At 45.4% G+C, this 18,781-nt stretch overlaps 2 protein-coding genes across 3 annotated transcripts; one reads left to right on the top strand and one right to left on the bottom strand.

Moving 5' to 3' along the window:
• Positions 1-6: 6 nt before the first annotated feature.
• On the bottom strand, positions 7-18,633 carry LOC128762976 (whirlin-like). 2 transcript variants are annotated; one of them, XM_053871626.1, is made up of 11 exons: positions 17,835-18,633; positions 13,298-13,474; positions 13,033-13,158; positions 11,294-11,547; positions 10,050-10,086; positions 9,604-9,789; positions 9,249-9,437; positions 7,850-8,390; positions 7,461-7,630; positions 6,694-6,816; positions 7-6,045 (listed from the first exon to the last, which is right to left on the bottom strand). In XM_053871626.1, exons 1-11 carry the CDS (start codon positions 18,468-18,470, stop codon positions 5,869-5,871), a joined length of 2,616 nt encoding a protein of 871 aa, XP_053727601.1. In that variant the 5' UTR covers positions 18,471-18,633; the 3' UTR covers positions 7-5,868. The 2 variants fall into 2 exon arrangements, 1 of the variants encoding a protein (XP_053727601.1); XR_008415599.1 differs by lacking the exon at positions 7-6,045 and having other exon boundaries at positions 7,833-8,390.
• On the top strand, positions 2,162-3,726 carry LOC128762978 (mast cell protease 4-like). Its single transcript, XM_053871627.1, has 5 exons — positions 2,162-2,375; positions 2,437-2,593; positions 2,702-2,846; positions 3,141-3,425; positions 3,517-3,726. The coding sequence occupies exons 1-5, from the start codon at positions 2,204-2,206 to the stop codon at positions 3,649-3,651; spliced, it is 894 nt and encodes a 297-aa protein (XP_053727602.1). The 5' UTR covers positions 2,162-2,203; the 3' UTR covers positions 3,652-3,726.
• Positions 18,634-18,781: the final 148 nt, after the last annotated feature.

The following is an 18,781-nucleotide window of genomic DNA, read 5'->3' as shown; positions in this document are numbered from 1 at the left end:
CTCTGGGGTGGGGTCATGGGTTTGCCCTGAAAGAGCTGTATCAGGGGCCACATTTGACTATTGACTATTAGGACATCATGTGCCTGCATCTAGAACTCAAGTTTGGAATTAAAACTAGGTCTGCCCTTTAGTTTTGGTGGGGTGGCCAGAGGTCTGAAGTTTGAATTGTGTTTGTAAGTTCCAAATCATGACGTCCTCTAAACAAAGTGATGGAAGTGAATGAGTCCTGCTGGAGTCTGAACAAGGAAGCAAGCTTCAGATCAAAACAGACATGAGACATAAAAACTCCTACAGCATGATGCAAAGTTTTACTCTGCTATGAAATAAACTTATGAATATTGAGTCTCTGCACCTAACCTTGAGTCCCACGGCTGCAGGATGTGAAGAGATCATTGTGTTATCAGATCTGTGAGACAAGTCTGTGGTCATCTGCTTTGCTCTCATTGGCTCCTTGGAATTGAACAGATGCAATCTGAGGTTTCTCTCCTGACACCACTCTGCTCTGAGAAGCTGCAGCTTCTTTGCAGGTTTGGTGACTTCCTGCCGCAACTGATGAGCCAGCCACTCAGACGCATCTGCTCACCACATGTGGCTCATAACACAGGTTCAGTCCGATAAATGGTCTCATCAGTCAAACTTCAGAAATTACCTCTGAAGAGCAACACTTCTGTCAGCTTCCAGAGCAAATTAGAAATGACAAAACAGACCTACGTCAGAGCTTCTTTGACCTTTGACCAAACCTGTTCTGATCGTGGGTCGGTGAGAAAGGCTTCAACAGTTTCAGTAGGAATCTTCTTTGGCCCAACACTCACAAACCCTCATTCTCTCTCTGGTCTTCAGCTATTGGACTGTTGGTCAGTGGCGTCGCCGGCAATTTTTCATAGGGGTGGCCACTTTGGGCCTCTTAAAATCTTGGGGTGGCACACCAAAATTCAAAGCAATAAGCACGACTGGCGGGTGGGGTGACCAGTGGGGTGGCCAGGAGATTCATAGGAGTGGCCGTGGTGGCGCCACTGTCTTTGGTGACCACTAAGTGTGTCCTGCAACAGGTTAAACACGTGGTACTCACAAAACTGAAAGTCTTCATTCTCAAACTGAGGCTTAACCTTGTGGTAACAAGCCAAATGTGTCCACAAAGTCATACAGTCCTCCAGGATGGTGTTTTTTCAAGAATTGGTCCTGACAAAGTAGGAGCCCACAAGCACATGCGCACACACACAGTTGGGCATTTTACTTTGTGGGGACCAGTCAAGAGGACCTCAGAATTTCACCACAAGGATAGAAATACAAACTCTTTTGTATTCTAGTCTTGGTGAAAGCTTTTAAAAAGCAATGTAAAGATTTTGAAAAAATAACAAGACTTTTATATCAGCAGTTTGATTTGACTGAAGTGAAAAGATCAAAGATCAAAACATAAAAAGAAGCAGGTGTTTGTGGGTTAAAAAATGCCCAGAAAATTAGTAAAAAAAAACAAACAAAAAAACGTTCACCCCCTATTTTCCAAAGTAACACCATTTGTTTTCTGTTTTGTGAGAAAAAGTTGGATTATTATTTATCCAGGAGGTGGTGCACATGCGCCGTGAGGCACATGAGTGACGCATGCGCAGCTCAATAAACAATTGAGCCGAGCGAAACCGACTCGTGTCGTTCTCATGTGCTTCACAGATTTTCTGCATTGTGTATAGCGGAAGTCTATTGTTGCCGACCAGATACCCCTAGATCTGAGGCCGGTAACACAGGGAAATGAGAGGAACCATTCCAGCGGCTCAGAAGACCCAAAGTCCTTTAATTCAGTGCCTCTCCTGCTCCAAAAAGAATACTGCATGAATACTGCTGTTGTTATGAATTACTGACTGAATCAAAAGTTTAATAACTTCAGAGCTTTATAGCTTTAAATGACACACGGAACACAGTGCAATTCCTCCTGATCTTCTCTATACTTACCAACAAACAGCAGATCTGTGGGACTCTTCCTCAGGGTGAAGCCATGCAGCTGCTGACTGATGCTGACTTCTCCTCTGAGCCTGGACTCTTTCCCTCCCCTTCATGGTGTGACTCATCAACTTGGTGCTCTTTTGTTGTCACTTAAACAGTGTGAAAATGTGCAGTATATTAATCGACCGACTGTCATTTTCTCTCTGGGTAGATCTGAAGTGTGAAATGTAAAACACGCAATTAACAGGGTTAACCATTAGCCGTTGTGATGAATTTCACATGTATTTCCGTCTTATGTTTGAGCAAAACCACAATCTACCAGGTGCTGAATAAAAGCAAGGCAGAGACAGAAGCTGAGAAGTGCAGTCAGCTTCTCACCAAGAGGACCATGCTGTCTCCGAGCCTTGCTCTCCTGGTGTTCATCTTCACCGTCAAGTCAGGTGAGTTAGCTCCAACATGATGCTTTCTGCCGTCAACACTGAGTCTTCTGTGCTGTTTCAGGTGACGGAGCCCAAATCATTGGAGGGACCGAGGTGACCCCTCACTCCCTGCCCTCTATGGCTCTGGTTGAAGGTACAGATGAAAACGGAGCACAAATACTCTGTGGTGGGACCCTCATCCACCCGAAATGGGTCCTGACTGCTGCACACTGTGCACGGTAAGAAAGACAGATGAGTTATGTTCTAAAGTAGAAGATAAAACTGAGATGGATGGATGGATGGGTGGATGAGAGTTCTTTGTGAAGATATCTCTGTTCTCTCTCCAGCAAAGAGATGAATGTGACTCTGGGGGTTCACTCTAGAAAAAGTAAAAAGGAGGAGCCCTTCCATCAGCTCAGACGAGTGACCCGCCAGGTGATCCATCCTGGCTACGATGAGAGTGTTCTTTTCAATGATCTCATGTTGCTCCAGGTGAGTTTGACTCGTCTTGTTGATACTACTCTGTAAAAGTACTCCTACTACCTGAGAGACAACATTCGCTATGGAATCAACTTCAGAGGTCCTGTGTTCATGACTGCAGTTATGAATCAATATGGAATTGGTCAGAGCTTTTCTTTGAGGGACGTGTGTGTTGTTGAGTCCCTGTCCATCACCCAGAGCTTTGAGGAGAAGAATCATAATAATCATCCAATAAAGGCTTCAATGCTGTTCATCTGTCAGCGCTGGGATTCAGACCTGGTTCTACTGACTTGTGTTGTCTTCCAGTTGCAGTCACCTGTGAAGGAAACAAAGGCTGTGAAATGTGTGGACTTCAATGCCATGATCAAAAAGCCTCCCAAAGTCCCCCGAGCTGGCAAGACCTGCTTGGTGGCTGGGTGGGGGCGCACTGGCTATGATGAGAACCTGTCTGATGCGCTGAGGTCTGCTAATGTGAAGGTGATTTCCTTGAAGACGTGCAACTCTGCAGACTATTACAACCGTTACCCAGCGATCAACAAGGATGTAATTTGTGCCGGCTCTGGTCGAAAGAAGGAGATCGGTGTCTGGAAGGTGAGTAAACTAGTGTGATGTTCAGTAGCTATTGCTGCTGTGGGGTCCACTGCTTCATCACTGTGACCATCCAAACTCTTGGTTCCTGCAGGGCGACTCCGGCGGTCCTCTGGTGTGCAACAACATGCTGGTTGGAGTCACTTCCTTTGGACAGCCGTGCCTCCCTGCCGTGTTCATGTACCTTTCTAAGGACCGAGTCCAATGGATCCAAAAAACAATTCAGTAAAACACAAAGAAAGTAACTGCAGTTGTGCACAAGTTAGTTTCCAGCACCATGTGAGTCTTTGTCATGAGAAATAAAACTTCTGGGCATCACTTCTGTTTCCAGAGTCCTGGTTAAGGTGAGCCATGTGCTTTGGATGGTTAGGTTTCAGGGGGAGATGCTGGAGTTACGGCAATGAGAGGGAGTCACTATGTGACAGAGTGTTGGGCCACGAAACAGAAAACACAAAACGTCCTCTTCATTGGAATCATACCTTCCGCCTGACTTGGGGTTTCACATTCACACCTCCCTCCTCCATCACCCTCTATCAAGCCGGACTCACGCACACCAGTGTGTCTTAGGTGTTTTCAAAAGACTGAAACAAACAACGTAATGCAGTTTGGAAGAGCAACTCGACCATCAACTTTCAAAGTGAACAAACGTGGGTCCTTGGTCAGATGTTCCAGGTGTGTGTGACTAAGCGGAGCACCCAGATCCTCTGTTGAAGCCTTTCCCACCGGCCCACGATCAGAACAGGTTTGGTCAAAGGTCAAAGAAGCTCTGACGTAGGTCTGTTTTGTCATTTCTAATTTGCCCTGGACGCTGACAGAAGTGTTGCTCTTCAGATGTAATTTCGAAAGTTTGACTGATCACAAACGCTGAGACTATTTATCGGACTGAACCTGTGTTATGAGCCACATGTGGTGAGCAGATGCGTCTGGGCAGCTGGCTCATCAGTTGCGGCAGGAAGTCACCAAACCTGCAAAGAAGCTGCAGCTTCTCAGAGCAGAGTGGTGTCAGGAGAGAAACCTCAGATTGCATCTGTTCAATTCCAAGGAGCCAATGAGAGCAAAGCAGATGACCACAGACTTGTCTCACAGATCTGATAACACAATGATCTCTTCACATCCTGCAGCTGTGGGACTCAAGGTTAGGTGCAGAGACTCAATATTCATATGTTTAAAACTCACTCAAATGTCTTCATTTATTTCACAGGTCTGATTTACAAAATGAGTAGTTACACCTCTGTGGGGACCTCAGAGCTGGTCTTCCAGCAAGTGAGCATGGTGGAACAAGGCCAGAAACAAGGGCTTATTGATTTGTTTATTGTGGCTTTTGCCGATGAAAATAAAGGGGCAGCGTTTCCCTGAATGTCTTTCAGCACGACAGACACAGCTGACTGTCGTCACACTGTCAGAAAAACTCACAATCCAGGATTGAATTCCGTCCTAAATCTCTAACAGTGGCATCATAGCAGAGTAAAACTTTGCATCATGCTGTAGCAGTTTTTATGTCTCATTTGTGTTCGGATCTGAAGCTCGCTTCCTTCAGGGTGAACCCATGACCCTACCCCGCCACATGAGGCCCTTTATGTGGACCTTGAAGTCAGAGCAAAAGTACAATAGAAATTAATGTATATTGAAAAGCCATTTAAGATAGTAAAATAGTGCCTTTATATCTTTTATATTTACATGATTTTAACCATACTTATCTTACCAAGATATTCACTGCTTCCAATATTCATGATTTATATTGACAATCATTGAAAATAAAGAATTTAATATAAATAATTTAATATTAAATAACCTATTATGTCCATATAATGTCATGACACAACCAAACTTTTTCTTAGTTCCCTCTTGTTTCATGAAATGAAAGACAATTACAATTCAAGACTCTTTTTCCCATCCTGCCCATAGCCCACACTGAATGGGATGATCGCACCAGGAGGAGGAGGGACGCGAGGACCGTAGCATAGGTGACTGGCAACATCTGCATCGGGTGCACGAGAGTTGAACCTGAGGGAGTGAAGAGACGAGATGGTTCTTGGGTCTTCCACCTTCAGCCTGCAGGGGGCGGCATGCGTGACATCCCAATGGCGAGAGACGGTCGTTCTGCTTCAAGACAGCAACACAAGGCGATTCACGCAGGCATGGGAACACAAGGCGCCCTGGAGGTGATGGATATACTTGGAAGATAAATACTCATATGAGGGAGAACTTTTTGATACAGATCGGAGGCAGTCTTTGAAGAATTCAGTCGTGTCAACGGATGCTCCTCAAGTTGCACTGAAAACCACCTCCCTGCTATACGAGTGGAACTGAAGTGCGTCATGAAGGTTCATAAAAAAGCCTCCCGAACTAAACAAAGCCAATCAAATGAAACGTATCTTGGTGTACCTCAGGCTGTACCATCAACCAGAGACAACTCTCCATCTTCAGTTCATCTCTAGAGGCGACTCTAGAGTCCAGGCTCATACACAAGAAGGTCAATGTAGTCTTTGTCTTTGGTCTTGAAGGCCTCTGCAATGATCTGAGCCGCCTCCTTGTGCTGGCAGCCGCTGAGGGAAATGCCGTCCACCTCCAGAATGACTTGGCCGACTCGCAGCTGTCCACACGCGTGCGCAGAGCCACCCTTCTGTCGACAGGAACAAAACTCACTCAGTCAAATTCCAGGATGAAGAACCCCGCGACTCAAATTGCTGCAGCCCCTGACTCAAATCAGGTTCAGTCGCCATGTTTCCTTTTGCCTTAAATGGAATGAAAGCAGGTCAGAGAGCCGACACTGCCTTTCTAGAAGGATGGAGTTCTGTTTTTTCAGTTCAGTGTGATCCCTGTCACCACTGGAGTGGAGCTCCGATAACCAGCTCAATGACCATCAAAGGACACCTTCGCCTCAAGAGCAGGTTTTAAACAGTCCAGTCCTGTTGTCTTCAGTTGAAAATGATCACTGAAATCAAATCCATGCTCTCACATGTAGACTTGAAAAACTAACTCATGTGTTCATATTCTCCAACCTACTGTAACTCTCTCCCCACTGGCATCAGCTCTCTCACGCCCCCTGATGGTTCAGTACTCAGCTGCGAGGCTGCTCACAGAACATGTATGAGAGGGATCAGCTTGATGCGCTCCCATTCTCCCGTACAGACACAGAGGAGATCTGATGATGGAGATAATCCAGGGCCAAGTGGACACTGAGGGGCATGTGCATCTCAGAAGCGGACGATCTCTAAAGCCATGTTCGTTCTGATCAGAAAAAGCAGAGATAAAATCAGCCTCTTCTCACCTGGATGCTGATGATTCGCGGCAGAGGCTGTTGCATGTTTGCTCCTCCTTCAATTGCAACGCCAAGAACAGGGGCATTTTTCATGACTCGCACCAGAGTTGAGGAGGCGGGCTTGCCAACACACTGGACAAAAAGGGCACAACCGTGATAACTGACTACAGTGCATCTCATGTTTTGTCACATACAGTAACTCCTTCTCTCGGTCAGTGGGTCCAGTTCCTCCTCCAGCTAAGACTAAAGCAAACCTCGGCTTACAGTGTTGCCATGGTTACTTTGAAAAAGTAATCTGACTACCTGACTACTAATAACTCCCTTAAAAAGTAACCTCGGTTTCTTTCAGTTAAAAGAAACTAAATGAGATTACAAGTGACTTTGCAGCATACATTTAGCAGCTGACAGCCCTGTACATTGGTGTTTTATATCCTGGCCATGTATGGGCTCATTTTTTTCAGCACAATTGCACCTTAGTGAACATTGTATTTTGACATGCTGTATTAACGCATTGGACCTGAAACCACACACCTAAAATAATCAATAAGTATGAAAGCCATAAATGCGTTTTTTTTTTCACAAATTTACGAGCTGAATTTATTTTTATACTTTCGAGGGAAGGCAGAACAGAAAATCAGTACAGATTACTGAGTCAGATTACTCTTCACTGAAAAGACGTCTTAATATATTGAGTTACATGTTACTGGCATCAGTGGTTGCAGAGAACAAACTCCACTTTTCTGACATGATAGTGTTGTAAAAATAGCAGTCAATACCTGTCTGGCGGTGCCAGGAGCTGGTGCGCTAGCTTGGCCAGAGAAACATATGTGGCTCTTGTCTGGGCGAGGGCTGCCATCTTTGCTGAGGGCAACAACCTCTGCTATGTCCACCCCGCTGTCCTCACTCAGAGTTTGGCCGCTGTCTGAGAGCTGCAGCAGTGTGGCTCCTGAGGACAGCAACACAAAATGCAGTCATATTTGAGGAGCAATTCCTGAACAGGATTAGTTCCCAGGGATGTGAACAACAGACACTCCCAACAGTCCTGCAGGAGGTTCATCAAACACCACAATATCAGGCATCAATGGTGGTTTAAATGGGGAAATGATGGCCTTGCATCCACAGCTTTGTTGATGAAGGACTTCATGTACCTCTTGGCTACATGTACCTCTTGGCTGGGGTCCCACATCAGTGCAGAGCATGTTTTGAGTGTTGATGGGCGAGTTGAGCTCATCTGGAGCAGATGGTGCCACAGCCATCCGGATAATGGACGGGCAGGGAGACGTACATGGCGAGGGGTGTGGCAAGAGACGAGGTGAGGCCATTGGCGAAGTTCCCTTCGAAGAGGAAGGCGACCACTTGTAGGATTTTTCATATGAGCTGGATCTAGATGAGAGTTTGACCGACGTCCCTGGCCTGGCAAATCGGTTACAGTCCCAATGGTGGCCCGCACTTGGCTGATTCAGCTGATGGAGGGAGTGAGCGAGGTGGGGGTTGAGTCCAGTGTCAGTGACCTGCAGGGGGCTCAGGCAGCCGTGGTGTAGCGTGTTGAGGGACGTGTGGTGCGAAGAGACGGGTGGTGGCGGGTTCACAGCGCGACGTGACTTGGTGAGGCAGCCTTGGACAAACTGGTTTGGACCTTTGGCCGCCTTACTCATCTCCATCGATGACCTGCTGTGCAGGGATTCGTTCGATGCCAGCATTTGCTCCTGTCGACAGAAGGCAAATAAAAATGGCTAAGATTTATCATGAACTTTTATAGACACCCGAAGCTCCACAGTCACACCAGCAGCGGTGCACTACATCAGTAGCCATGGCCCACCTGAGGTACTGTCGCCCCAGAAATGATCGTGTCTGTTTCAGGCAACTCCCCCAATTACGTTTCTATAATAGTGACAGCTTCAAACTTATAAACCAGAGTGTGGTTAACCCTTTCTTTCCAGTGAGGTAAGCGGAGAGTCAGTTTAATGTTCCCTATCAGATGGGTTCCCGTTTGTAAGGTATTCACAAAATTCAAACAAAGGCGTCACATATTGTCGAGTGGAATGGTAACACAGTGGACTTTCAGTTGAATCAAATGTTTCCTCTCCAGCAGCATCTCCCGACACCAAAGGCAGCACCAGACTGTCCAAAAATGAGGTAGGGGAAACAGCTAAGACACACATGGTGGTGCTCCTTAAGGAGCCAATCTCATATTCCGCCGGATGTCTCTGGGTGTACCTCATTTTTCAGTCAAGGTCATGGTCGCTAAAGGTACAACTTAGACACCAAGTAACGCCAACCATCCTTTGTCCCAGGAAACATTTGATTCCATTGAAAGCCTGGTGCATCGGCGCACATCATGGAAGGCTGCGTGTCAACACTGAACTCAAAGACATGTCAACAGTGGAAATCTCTTGACATTTAAAGGGCATTTATTGTTATTCCACTCAGCGAGACTGGAGCAAAATGCGTTCCTGAGGCCTAGGGATGAACAGTAGAATGTATATAAGCTTCAATTAATTACTACATTTAATGGGTTTATTCCTTTTTTTTATTTACACTGCTGCTTATTTTCCAGGACTAACCTCCTCCTGGCTGTGTTTCGCTTCTGGATGAACAGGTTTTGGTGGAACACGGTTTCCATGGGGAAAGAGAAGCGCTTGGCCTCCATGCCAGGTCTGGTGGGTTTCCTTCTCCTGGGTCAGAACCAGACTGTCGTACACATCCAGATCCTGAGGAGCCACGAGAGCCCTGACCTCAGAAAGCATCGACAGCTGGAACATGAGAAATGAAGGAGAAATGTGCCTTTAACATTTAAAAGAAAGATCAATCAATTATTATTTATCACTAACATTTTAAAATAAATACTTTCTTATAAATGCCAAGTGATGAAAAGTGTGAATATATCATCAGACTGAAACAGAACTGTCACTGCAGCACCTTAGCATGAGTGTTGAAGAGCTCAAACAGAGCCATTGTCAGCGCCTCCACTCCGATGTGCCCCCTCTGGTACTCCTGCAGGTAGTACGCCATGGTCTGCCTCTGTGGCTCTGTCAGCAACATGTGCGCCTGCTGCTCCAGCGAAACCTGGGGGCCCGGAGGTTCAATGGTTCTTTGTCCGACTGGCTGCACGAGAGAAGAAATGAGTCAAACTCAGGATGGATGGCCTCTCTGAATCCTCTGACTTTCATGGCAAGTCTGCTTGAGTCCACCGGTCGCTCATCTATGTCCTTCCTGGTCGGGCAAGTCTGGATTTGGTAGTAACAATAATGACAAAATCCATAGCAATATATTATTTCTGCTTATACTTTAAAAAGCCGTACCTTGGTCATACAATGTTAGTGTTACTTTATATTACTATATAAAGTGCTATCCTAACCTCTTACCTTCTCCAATTCCAGTGTGATTTTGGCTGAGGTGGGTCTGCAGGGGAACAGAAAATATACAACTAAACACCGACTTTGTGGAAGAAAACAAATCTACAGCACCAAAACCCCAAAAGCACAAGCGTGTAAACAGTTTGTAAATACTTCTGCTTAACTCTCCAGAACTTCAGCCCACAGCTGGAACACTGCTGCTGACGACCCACCACACAATGACCAGACCATGACCATTTAGCCCTGGAAACGTTCTCTTCATGTCCATGCAGACCAAGAGTGGGCAATTTAATATCCTCAAGCCAACATTATATTCTGGGGCTGTTGTGAGGGGCCGTCCAACCTCAAGATAAGAAATTAGAGAGTGGAATTTAGGGGGTGAAATGACAACATTAAAAACTTTATAATAGTCAATTAAATTCAAAAGAAATGAAATGAAAATACAGACATTGAAAGCGGTGATCATGTGCTATGAAACTGGTTATATGATTACTTCATAGTTCATTTTATGCATGTTTTACTTCAGGATTTTCGATGATAAATCATGAATATGTCAAGACTATATCTTTCAGTTTTGAGAAACGCAATTGTGCTGGCAGGCCTAATGACAGCAATTTTTCTTACTATTGTATTTTATTTTGATGGACAAACTATGCTATACTACTACGACTAATAATAATAATAATGCATTATTTATATAGCACTTTTTACAACGCTGTTCACAGCGTGTGCGTGCTTATAATATACAATAATATTATGCACAGGCTTCAGGTTATCTGCTAGAAACATCTCCAGATGATCAGTTTTATATGGAAAATTTCAACGTCTGATGGGACAGGTTTGCTTCCATAGTTTTAGAGGTCAACACAAACGCCCACGATAACAGGAGCCTGACATTATATTTACGCGTCCCTCGGGCTGCACTTCAGACACGCATTTATTTTGAAGACGTTGACTGTAAATGAGACTATTGTGGTGGTGCCTGGTGGCGCCCTCTCTCGGTATAGAAGAGTATGACTGCTCATGATTCTTTCCTCAAACAGATTGGATCTTTGAGGTCATCATGACATAGTTATGTAGAAGACACGTCTGTCTGCCATTAGGTGTTCTTGTTTCATGAGCAGGGTTTGACTCATCAGGTTCCTTTGACCACCTACCATGTCTTACAGGCGGGCTGGAGCACAGAGAATACTGGAGAGTCAACCTGGCGCTTGTGGGAGGAACCATTGTTCTTTAGCTAGTTCCAGACTCACCTGCTCTTGCACGCTGGGGCGCTCCCATTATCGTGGGAGTTTGAATGGACCATGGTCTGGTTTGCTGGAGAACTGCTCTCAGTCCCGGTCTGAGCGGGCGACCAGTCAGACACCACAGTGCGTGCGTACGGGACGCGCCCCAAATCCCTTAACTTCATCTTCAGACAGTGTCCTGTCTTGAGGATGTGAACTGCTTCATCGTGGGAGATGGTGACAAAACTTTGGCCATTGACTTCCAGGATCTGGTCACCGACCTGCCAGGGAAAAAACAGAAGACTGAGTAATGGATGTATCTGACTCAGTGAAGAAAACAAGCCAAGACAGTTGCCAAACACAAAGGAACTTTATATTTTAGCTTTTATATTTAATATTTATTTCTGTATTTACTGAAGGAAAGAGATGGCAGGGAAAATTCTTATTTGCATGCTAATAAAACACTATAATAATAATAATACGGTGATAAAACACAGCTTAATTTCCAGTCTCTGGCCCAAGTTAGTCACGATGAGAAAACTGTCGCCAGATTGTTGACTGCTTCTGTTGTGTCGCCTCGGGCCGGAGTTGCGACCTGCATGCTGGAACTCTGCAGAAATGATCTAGTTTAACATCCTTGTGGGCCTGTCCGGCAAATGAACCTCATTTCCAGATGAACTTTAAGAACCGCAGCAGATGTTGGCAGCTGTAACAGACTGCACAGCTGGACACCCAGCACGTGGCGCACACAACTTTACACACTCAGAAAGTACACTAACATCAGAGAGAGCGCCTGAACGCAAATGTTTTTTCGCACTAAGAAGTAAAAACTTGCAGCATGACATACAGTACATACATCCTCAGTTAACCAGCGCTGTTCAGAGGAGCGCTGGAGCCTATCCCAGCGGTCAGTGGGCGAAAGGCAGGAATACACCCTCACCAGTCCATCGCAGAGCACACACACCATTCACAAAATAGGGGCAATGACCAACCAGAGAAAAACCTCCCAGGCACAGGGAGAACATGCAAACTCCACCAAGGGAGGTCAGACCTGGATTTGAACCCATAACTTTCTTGCTGAAAGGCTGCAGCGCTAAACATTGCTCCACTGTTGCACCCACCTGCATCACATCCTCCACATGAAAGCATCGAAGATTGTTCCGTCAATAAACATTAAATACAGCACCACAAAAATATGGTTAAACTACAATATCTGTTGAGGTCTTTTGTGTGGTGGCAAATGGTCCAAAACAGGCCAACTATAGGTCACCGGGGATGGTGCCATGTCAGTGGTCAATGGCACCAACTAGTGGCTGTGATAAATAACAACGGCCCCGGAAAATGGCTGAACGCAGATCAAGGTTCATTGAGCCAAACTAAACTCAACAAGGGAGCTTGTTTCCACAGCAGGCAGATCGTGAAGTGTCATGGCACATGGAAGTGGTTTCTGCAGCAAATACATGCACATACTACATACGTATGGGGGACGTGGGATGTGTGAGGACCGGTTTACATGTTATGGAAAACACCTCTTACACAGCGTATTAAATAATAAAGCAACTCATGCAGTCCACTGCCCTCACATCACCTGCGTGATGAAGCCGTCGCACAACTTTCTCTCACTGCGACACATGCACTGCCACAAGTCTGCTCCCTAATCCCTCCTACAGATACTGAATGGAAGAGGCCGCTAAATAGCAGCTCTGACCTTGAGGATCTTCAAGGTCAGTAGAAAATTCTGAGCTCAGTCGAGCCTTGTGTGATACCTTGAGTGCTCCAGCGTCGGAGGCTGATCCAGGATCCACTCCGGTCACATAGATCCCCAATCCAAACTCCGCCCCTCCTCTGATCATGAGACCCAGAGACTGGCCGCCTTCCATGTTCAGAGTGACCTGTTGAGCCAAACAGTTTCTTCTCTGAACACACTTATTTTCTGGACTCATACATATCAACATCTTGAAGAAAATGGAATTATTCCGATTGTGTACTGTGACAGAGAACTTCAAGCAGGCCATAGCCACACACACACACCGTCCGAGTCTCCGTGCTGGGGACGAGTCTGCTGCCCGTCTCATGGTTGTCCGGTGGTGGGGAGACGCTGCGACCCTGAGGGTCCAACCAGGAGTACATACAGTTGGAGATGTCGCCGTCAGTGTTGTGACCCAGTGAGCACACGGTCAATGTGAGCTGCTTAAATCCCTTCAGCATCTGAGGGAGAAAGAGAGAGTGGATTTTTCAAAACAGTGGAAATATTCACCTCTTTGACTACTGATTATTAATATCATAACAATGATGCACACTCTTTCTGAATTGCTTTTTTCTGCTGCGCATGAGTGCAGACACCGGTGAATACTGGTGTTGCTGATCCACTGAATGGATAGCTTTCACTAGTCACCCATTTATATGGGCCACTACCGGACCCTTAAAGTGTCGCCCAAACCAGCATCAGCCAATCCATCATTAGGAAGAAGAAGTACTGGGTTTTCATTCCATGTAAACAAAGCAATTCAATAGAACTTGGTTTCCAAATAAAAACGTTAAGTAACACTGCTGCTCATGAGTGAGTCAAACGCCGGTGCCATCTTGTGGTGTCACTGGCGGGACCAAAAACCAGTGCCTGGGCACTGAGGTGGGGGTAGTAGTGGCAGTATCAACCAATAACCTCGGATACACTGAGGAAAACGGTGGAACATGAAAAATTTAAATGCAGAAGAAAGAAACTTTTGTGTTGAAGTACAGAAATATCGATCAAAACACAGCATACAGAAACCTTTCATATAGTTTTTCAACCCAAAAATATATTTTTTTTGCGCACCGTGGTGAAAAAAAAACAGAATAGATGCTCCCAGTACCACAAATGTGTGCAAGTCTACATCTTCCATAGCAAAACACTGAGAAGACTAATGCTGCCTGGCCTCGTGGGCGTACAGCCAACATGAACTTCTTCACATTAAACATCTGCAATTCAAAACAAAATAAACAGATTCTGCCAGTCAGCTGGATTCAATTCCACGATCCGAAACAACAGAGTGAGTCCGGAACACAAACCTATCAGATCCATTTACCTGCTGAACGTCTCTGCATTCTCCACAACAATGGTGAAGATCAGAGATAAAAACAGCAAAGACCAGCCAACTCATCTTTCCAGTGGGTGGTGGAGTAGCTCTTAGCAGGTCTGTGGGTGTAATTTGGTGGGCGGTGTAAAAGCGTGTGCTTCCATCATAATTGCTGCGCGAGGGTTTATTTTTATCCAGTGAGAGGAGCCAAAGGCAAAGTACACATCCTTGGACCATGACTGCTGCTGATGTCATCATCTCTCCAGGTCACACCACTGCTTTCTATTCGAAGAACGGAGCTACCATTTGGATGGCGTCCAACCTGTGAAACAGAGTAGGAAAGAAATGGCGAGGAAAGGGGCGGAGCCACTCCAGAGGGAGTACTTCTTAGCTCCTTAATTAACAGTGCGGTACCAACCGCGTCATTAATAGAATAAATGAAAATTTTTAAAATACATACTACTACTACAAAAAAAATAAATATTGTAGTATATATATAGTAGTGCTAAAACTAATAATAATAATAACAATAATGGACATAAAAAGTACAACTCTCTCTCTCTCTCTATATATATATATATATATATAGATAGATATATATATATATAGTTTCTGTAGTAGTAGTCTTTATGTTCATTATTATTATTATTATTATTATTATTAGTTTTAGCAGTAGTAGGTGATATATTTTTTAAATTTCATTTTCAATATTCTATTAATATACATACGCATGTACATATACATATGGATCCGGATACGTCCGGAAACTTCAGCCCATGATCTATGTTAATTTCCTCTGTATTTCTGTTCGGTTCCACAAAGCTTGTGGATACGGGCCAAAGACACGAAGAAGATACTGAAAATTCTCCGTCCTCCAGTGGCGATATATTTTCCTCTTCGGTGCAAGAGCTACATGATAAATACTTCTTCCATAGTCACCATGTTTGTTTTTGGAGTTTGTTGTTGCCATAAACTTTTGACTCAGGGTTGCCCCACCGATGGATATATCGGAGACCGGCAATACTAATGTAAAGAACATATGACGGTAACTTTGTCTAAAAAGGACGGATACATTTTCGTGTGGAAAGAGCCTTTAAGGGACCTCACAAATCTGGATTTTCGGAGTTTTTTTTCCTCACCCATGAGGATGAAAAATGTGGTATTGGTTGTTGTATGTCTATGTTGCACCCCCATAATAATCATCACACAACAACACGTATGTAGATTCTGTAAGAGCAACCAGCGAAAACCTCCTGGCCACTAATCTCTCAGTTTTAGGAGCCGCTTATCGGGGCATATTCAGTCTTATAACACACCTCAGACATGAGGACTCTCTTGCAGGATTTTTTCATTTACCCAAAGATTACAATCTGTACAAACATCTCAAGTGAAACCAGCAACAGGACACTGTAAATAATGAGATCAACGGCAGTTTAAAATAAGCTGGCATGAAAGCTAAAGATCAAAAAAGGCAGGCCTGGCCAACTTTTTCCCCAGTTTCACGCTGCTCTTCACCAATATGAGCCTCCAAACTGTCTGCGATTTTAGTCGAGTTGCTCTTGAGATGATGGCTTGTACAGGAAATAAGACGAAAAAGTAAGAGTCAACACTTTGACTTGTGTTTAACTTTGAAGCATAAACTATAAACCACGCTCAATGCCGATGTGAGTCGCAGTCCTAAGACTTGGACCGTCGTCAGATCCACGATCAACACGATTTACATAGCTTAGTTCCACGTTTCACTTTGTCATTCCCTAAACTAAAAGTATGGCATGTGGCTCACCAATTATATATATATATAGTCTGTTTAATTCAGTGGAGTGAAGATGAGACGCTCCAGTCTGCAGCGTCGCTCACACACACAGACCGGGGATCAAGGCAAAATGTATGAATTGGAAAAATACATGCACAAGAGACACATGCAACAGCAGCCTTGTGACACGCTGGGATGTGCTTTAACCGCTATACTGCCGCTAAGTCACGTGACCAGCTGTTCAGGTGAGCCTTACAGCCAAACATATTTGTAGGATGTGGCTCTTTTCAGCAACACTGTAAAACAATGTGGCTCTTAGCCTCTGACTGGTTGGCCACCCCTGAAATAATCTTGAAGGCACTTCGTCTCAGATCCCAGGGGTTAACAGTGTGACGAATGGGGATGTGTGTGTGTGTGTGTGTGTGTGTGTGTGTGTGCGAATGTGACATAATGAGGAAGGGAGGAGAGACAAGAACCCTGGATACTGATCTGAACACTGAGATTAGATGAGACTACTGGAAGTATTCTGGGATTAGCTCAGATCATCTGGTTGACACACCATAAACAAGCTCAAGTTAGATGAGCGGACAAACGCTGAGCTCTTGTGTTTGCTCATCATCATTAGAGCAGTGAATTGCGGTCAGAGATAAGCGCTGCCGGTTAATTGCTAAGAGAAGTGGGGCGGCTGAAGTGGAACCTGTGAACTTCAGTCAGCACTTCCTTCGACTGTGGGCATCTGAAGGCTGTGTCTTGCCGTCCCACTGTGTCCTCTCAGCTGCTGCTACACTTCAACCAAGATCCTTATAGTTGGAGTGGAGCGACGGGTGATCAGGTGGGCGCCATGTTGGCTCACACCTTCCTGGTACTCTGTAATTGTTTTATGAAATGAAAAACTCTTATTTGAATGGATTCTATTTTCATATATATTTACGTCTGACCCTTAATTCAGTTTTGCATGTTGTCCACCAAGTTTGCATTTTCTTCTCAATTCAAGCAGCAGGTTTTCATCACGTTTTTCTGTTTTTCTTTTAATTATATTATTTTCCTCACAATATTTGTTCATCCATATTTCTTTACTTGTCTAATGTCTGTCTTTTATCAATTTATTTTGTTTATTTATTTGCTGAATTATGCTGTGTGGCGCAGCTTTGTGTACGTCTCTGTTTAATATATTTCATTCTAATTCAATATATTTATTGTTTATACAGTGACAAGTTGAATTTCCCCACTGTGATACCCATAAAGTTAATTTTATTCATTTATTCTCCCCCACTGGCAGATCTGGCAGCGAAAGACAGAGTGATGCCCTTCGATCAACATGTTGTTGTTTATGTTTGTTGTTTATGCTCAGGTATGTGTTGTCATTCAAGGACAGGATGAAGCAAAAATACAAATATCCATCTCCCTGAATTATTTAACAACGCCACAACTGTGGTCAGCGTAAAATGTAAACACAAAGCGAAAGTACATAAGATATTAATGAGTTTAAAAAATGCAGAACACACTGAGGTGCTTTTTTGTTTGCAGTATATTTTAATATACTCGTGTTACAAATTGATTTAATTCATAATAGTGGTAGTTTTTATTTCAAATTACTCCCAGTGGACTTGCTGTATACCTTTTGTTTAATGAATTGAACAACGTTTTCTTAATACCTGAATTATTTCTCAGGAAAATGCAAGGATGAACTCGAGTATAGAAATCTCCACAATAACTTGAGTTCAGCGAGCAGGTGTTTCAGATCGATCGACCGCCTCACCTGAACGGCCTGCACGTGGGTGACGTTGTCCAGGTCCAGATCGTTGACGGTCAGGATCTGGTCCCCGACCCTCAGTCCTTCTCTTGCAGCAGAGGAACCGGGCTCCACCAAGGAGACGTACACCCCCACGCCGTGCTCCGCACCCCCGCGGATGCTGAACCCGAGACCCTCGTGGTCCCTCGTTCGGGTCAACGTCACCCGGCGAATCTTCTTGGCGGAGCACTCGGAGGCGGGCTCTTCCTGCGGCGCATCTCGGCGTCCGTCCGGGCTCCGCAGAGGCTGCTGGACGCTGCGGAAGTGCCAAGCGGACTCGCGCGAGCCCTCCGCGCTCAGATAGAGTCCCTCTGACGTGTACTGGTCGAAGAGCAGCTGGTCCGAGCGCGGGATGACCACGCGCAGCATCGGCAGCAGCTGCCTCTTCCCGGGCGAGTCCAGAATCACTTGGAGGGTTTGGACCAGGTCGAAGACGTTCCGCTTGGTGTGGTAGATGTTGAGGCAGTGGGTGAAGTCCTCCCGCTCCTGCGGGCTGAGGAGCAGGTTGAGAGCGTCGTGGAGCTTGCGGACGTTACCAGACAACCTGCGTCCGGGACTGGAGTCCAGCGGCTGGAGAGACGGGCGCTCCGGATTGGCGGTCATGCTGCACCATAGCGGAGCGACTGCAAGATCAGATGAAGCCCACGGAACTTCCACAGATCCACAGATGTCCTCACGCGAGCCTGGTCGTGACGTCCCTCGCTCATGTCTGGAAGCAGGTCCCTCCGTCGCCGGTCAGATGGCGACTTCGACGCTCCGTCATGTCGCGAGGTTGGGCGCGCGCGCGACCACGTGCGCGTGCCGCCTTCTCATTGAAGGCGAGTCTTGGCGTGACGTCATGGTCAAAGTTGCGTCGGTTGGTTAATCTGACAGATGTAATCCCACTCAATCAGACTTCCAGGGAAATTTGGGGC

The sequence above is a fragment of the Synchiropus splendidus genome, chromosome 7 (genome assembly GCF_027744825.2).
Source record: "Synchiropus splendidus isolate RoL2022-P1 chromosome 7, RoL_Sspl_1.0, whole genome shotgun sequence".
NCBI classification, from domain to species: Eukaryota; Metazoa; Chordata; class Actinopteri; order Syngnathiformes; family Callionymidae; genus Synchiropus; species Synchiropus splendidus.
This window is presented reverse-complemented; position numbering and strand designations above follow the sequence as displayed.

Coding starts and splice junctions, on each gene's coding strand:
- LOC128762976 (XM_053871626.1), bottom strand. CDS start 18,470: ATGACCGCCAATCCGGAGCGCCCGTCTCTCCAGCCGCTGGACTCCAGT. Junction 7,631..7,849: donor TGTGGGACCCCAGCCAAGAG/GTACATGTAGCC, acceptor TGCTGTCCTCAG/GAGCCACACTGCTGCAGCTC. Junction 6,817..7,460: donor CTCCTGGCACCGCCAGACAG/GTATTGACTGCT, acceptor CTTTTTGTCCAG/TGTGTTGGCAAGCCCGCCTC.
- LOC128762978 (XM_053871627.1), top strand. CDS start 2,204: ATGAATTTCACATGTATTTCCGTCTTATGTTTGAGCAAAACCACAATC. Junction 2,376..2,436: donor CATCTTCACCGTCAAGTCAG/GTGAGTTAGCTC, acceptor GTGCTGTTTCAG/GTGACGGAGCCCAAATCATT. Junction 3,426..3,516: donor AGGAGATCGGTGTCTGGAAG/GTGAGTAAACTA, acceptor TGGTTCCTGCAG/GGCGACTCCGGCGGTCCTCT.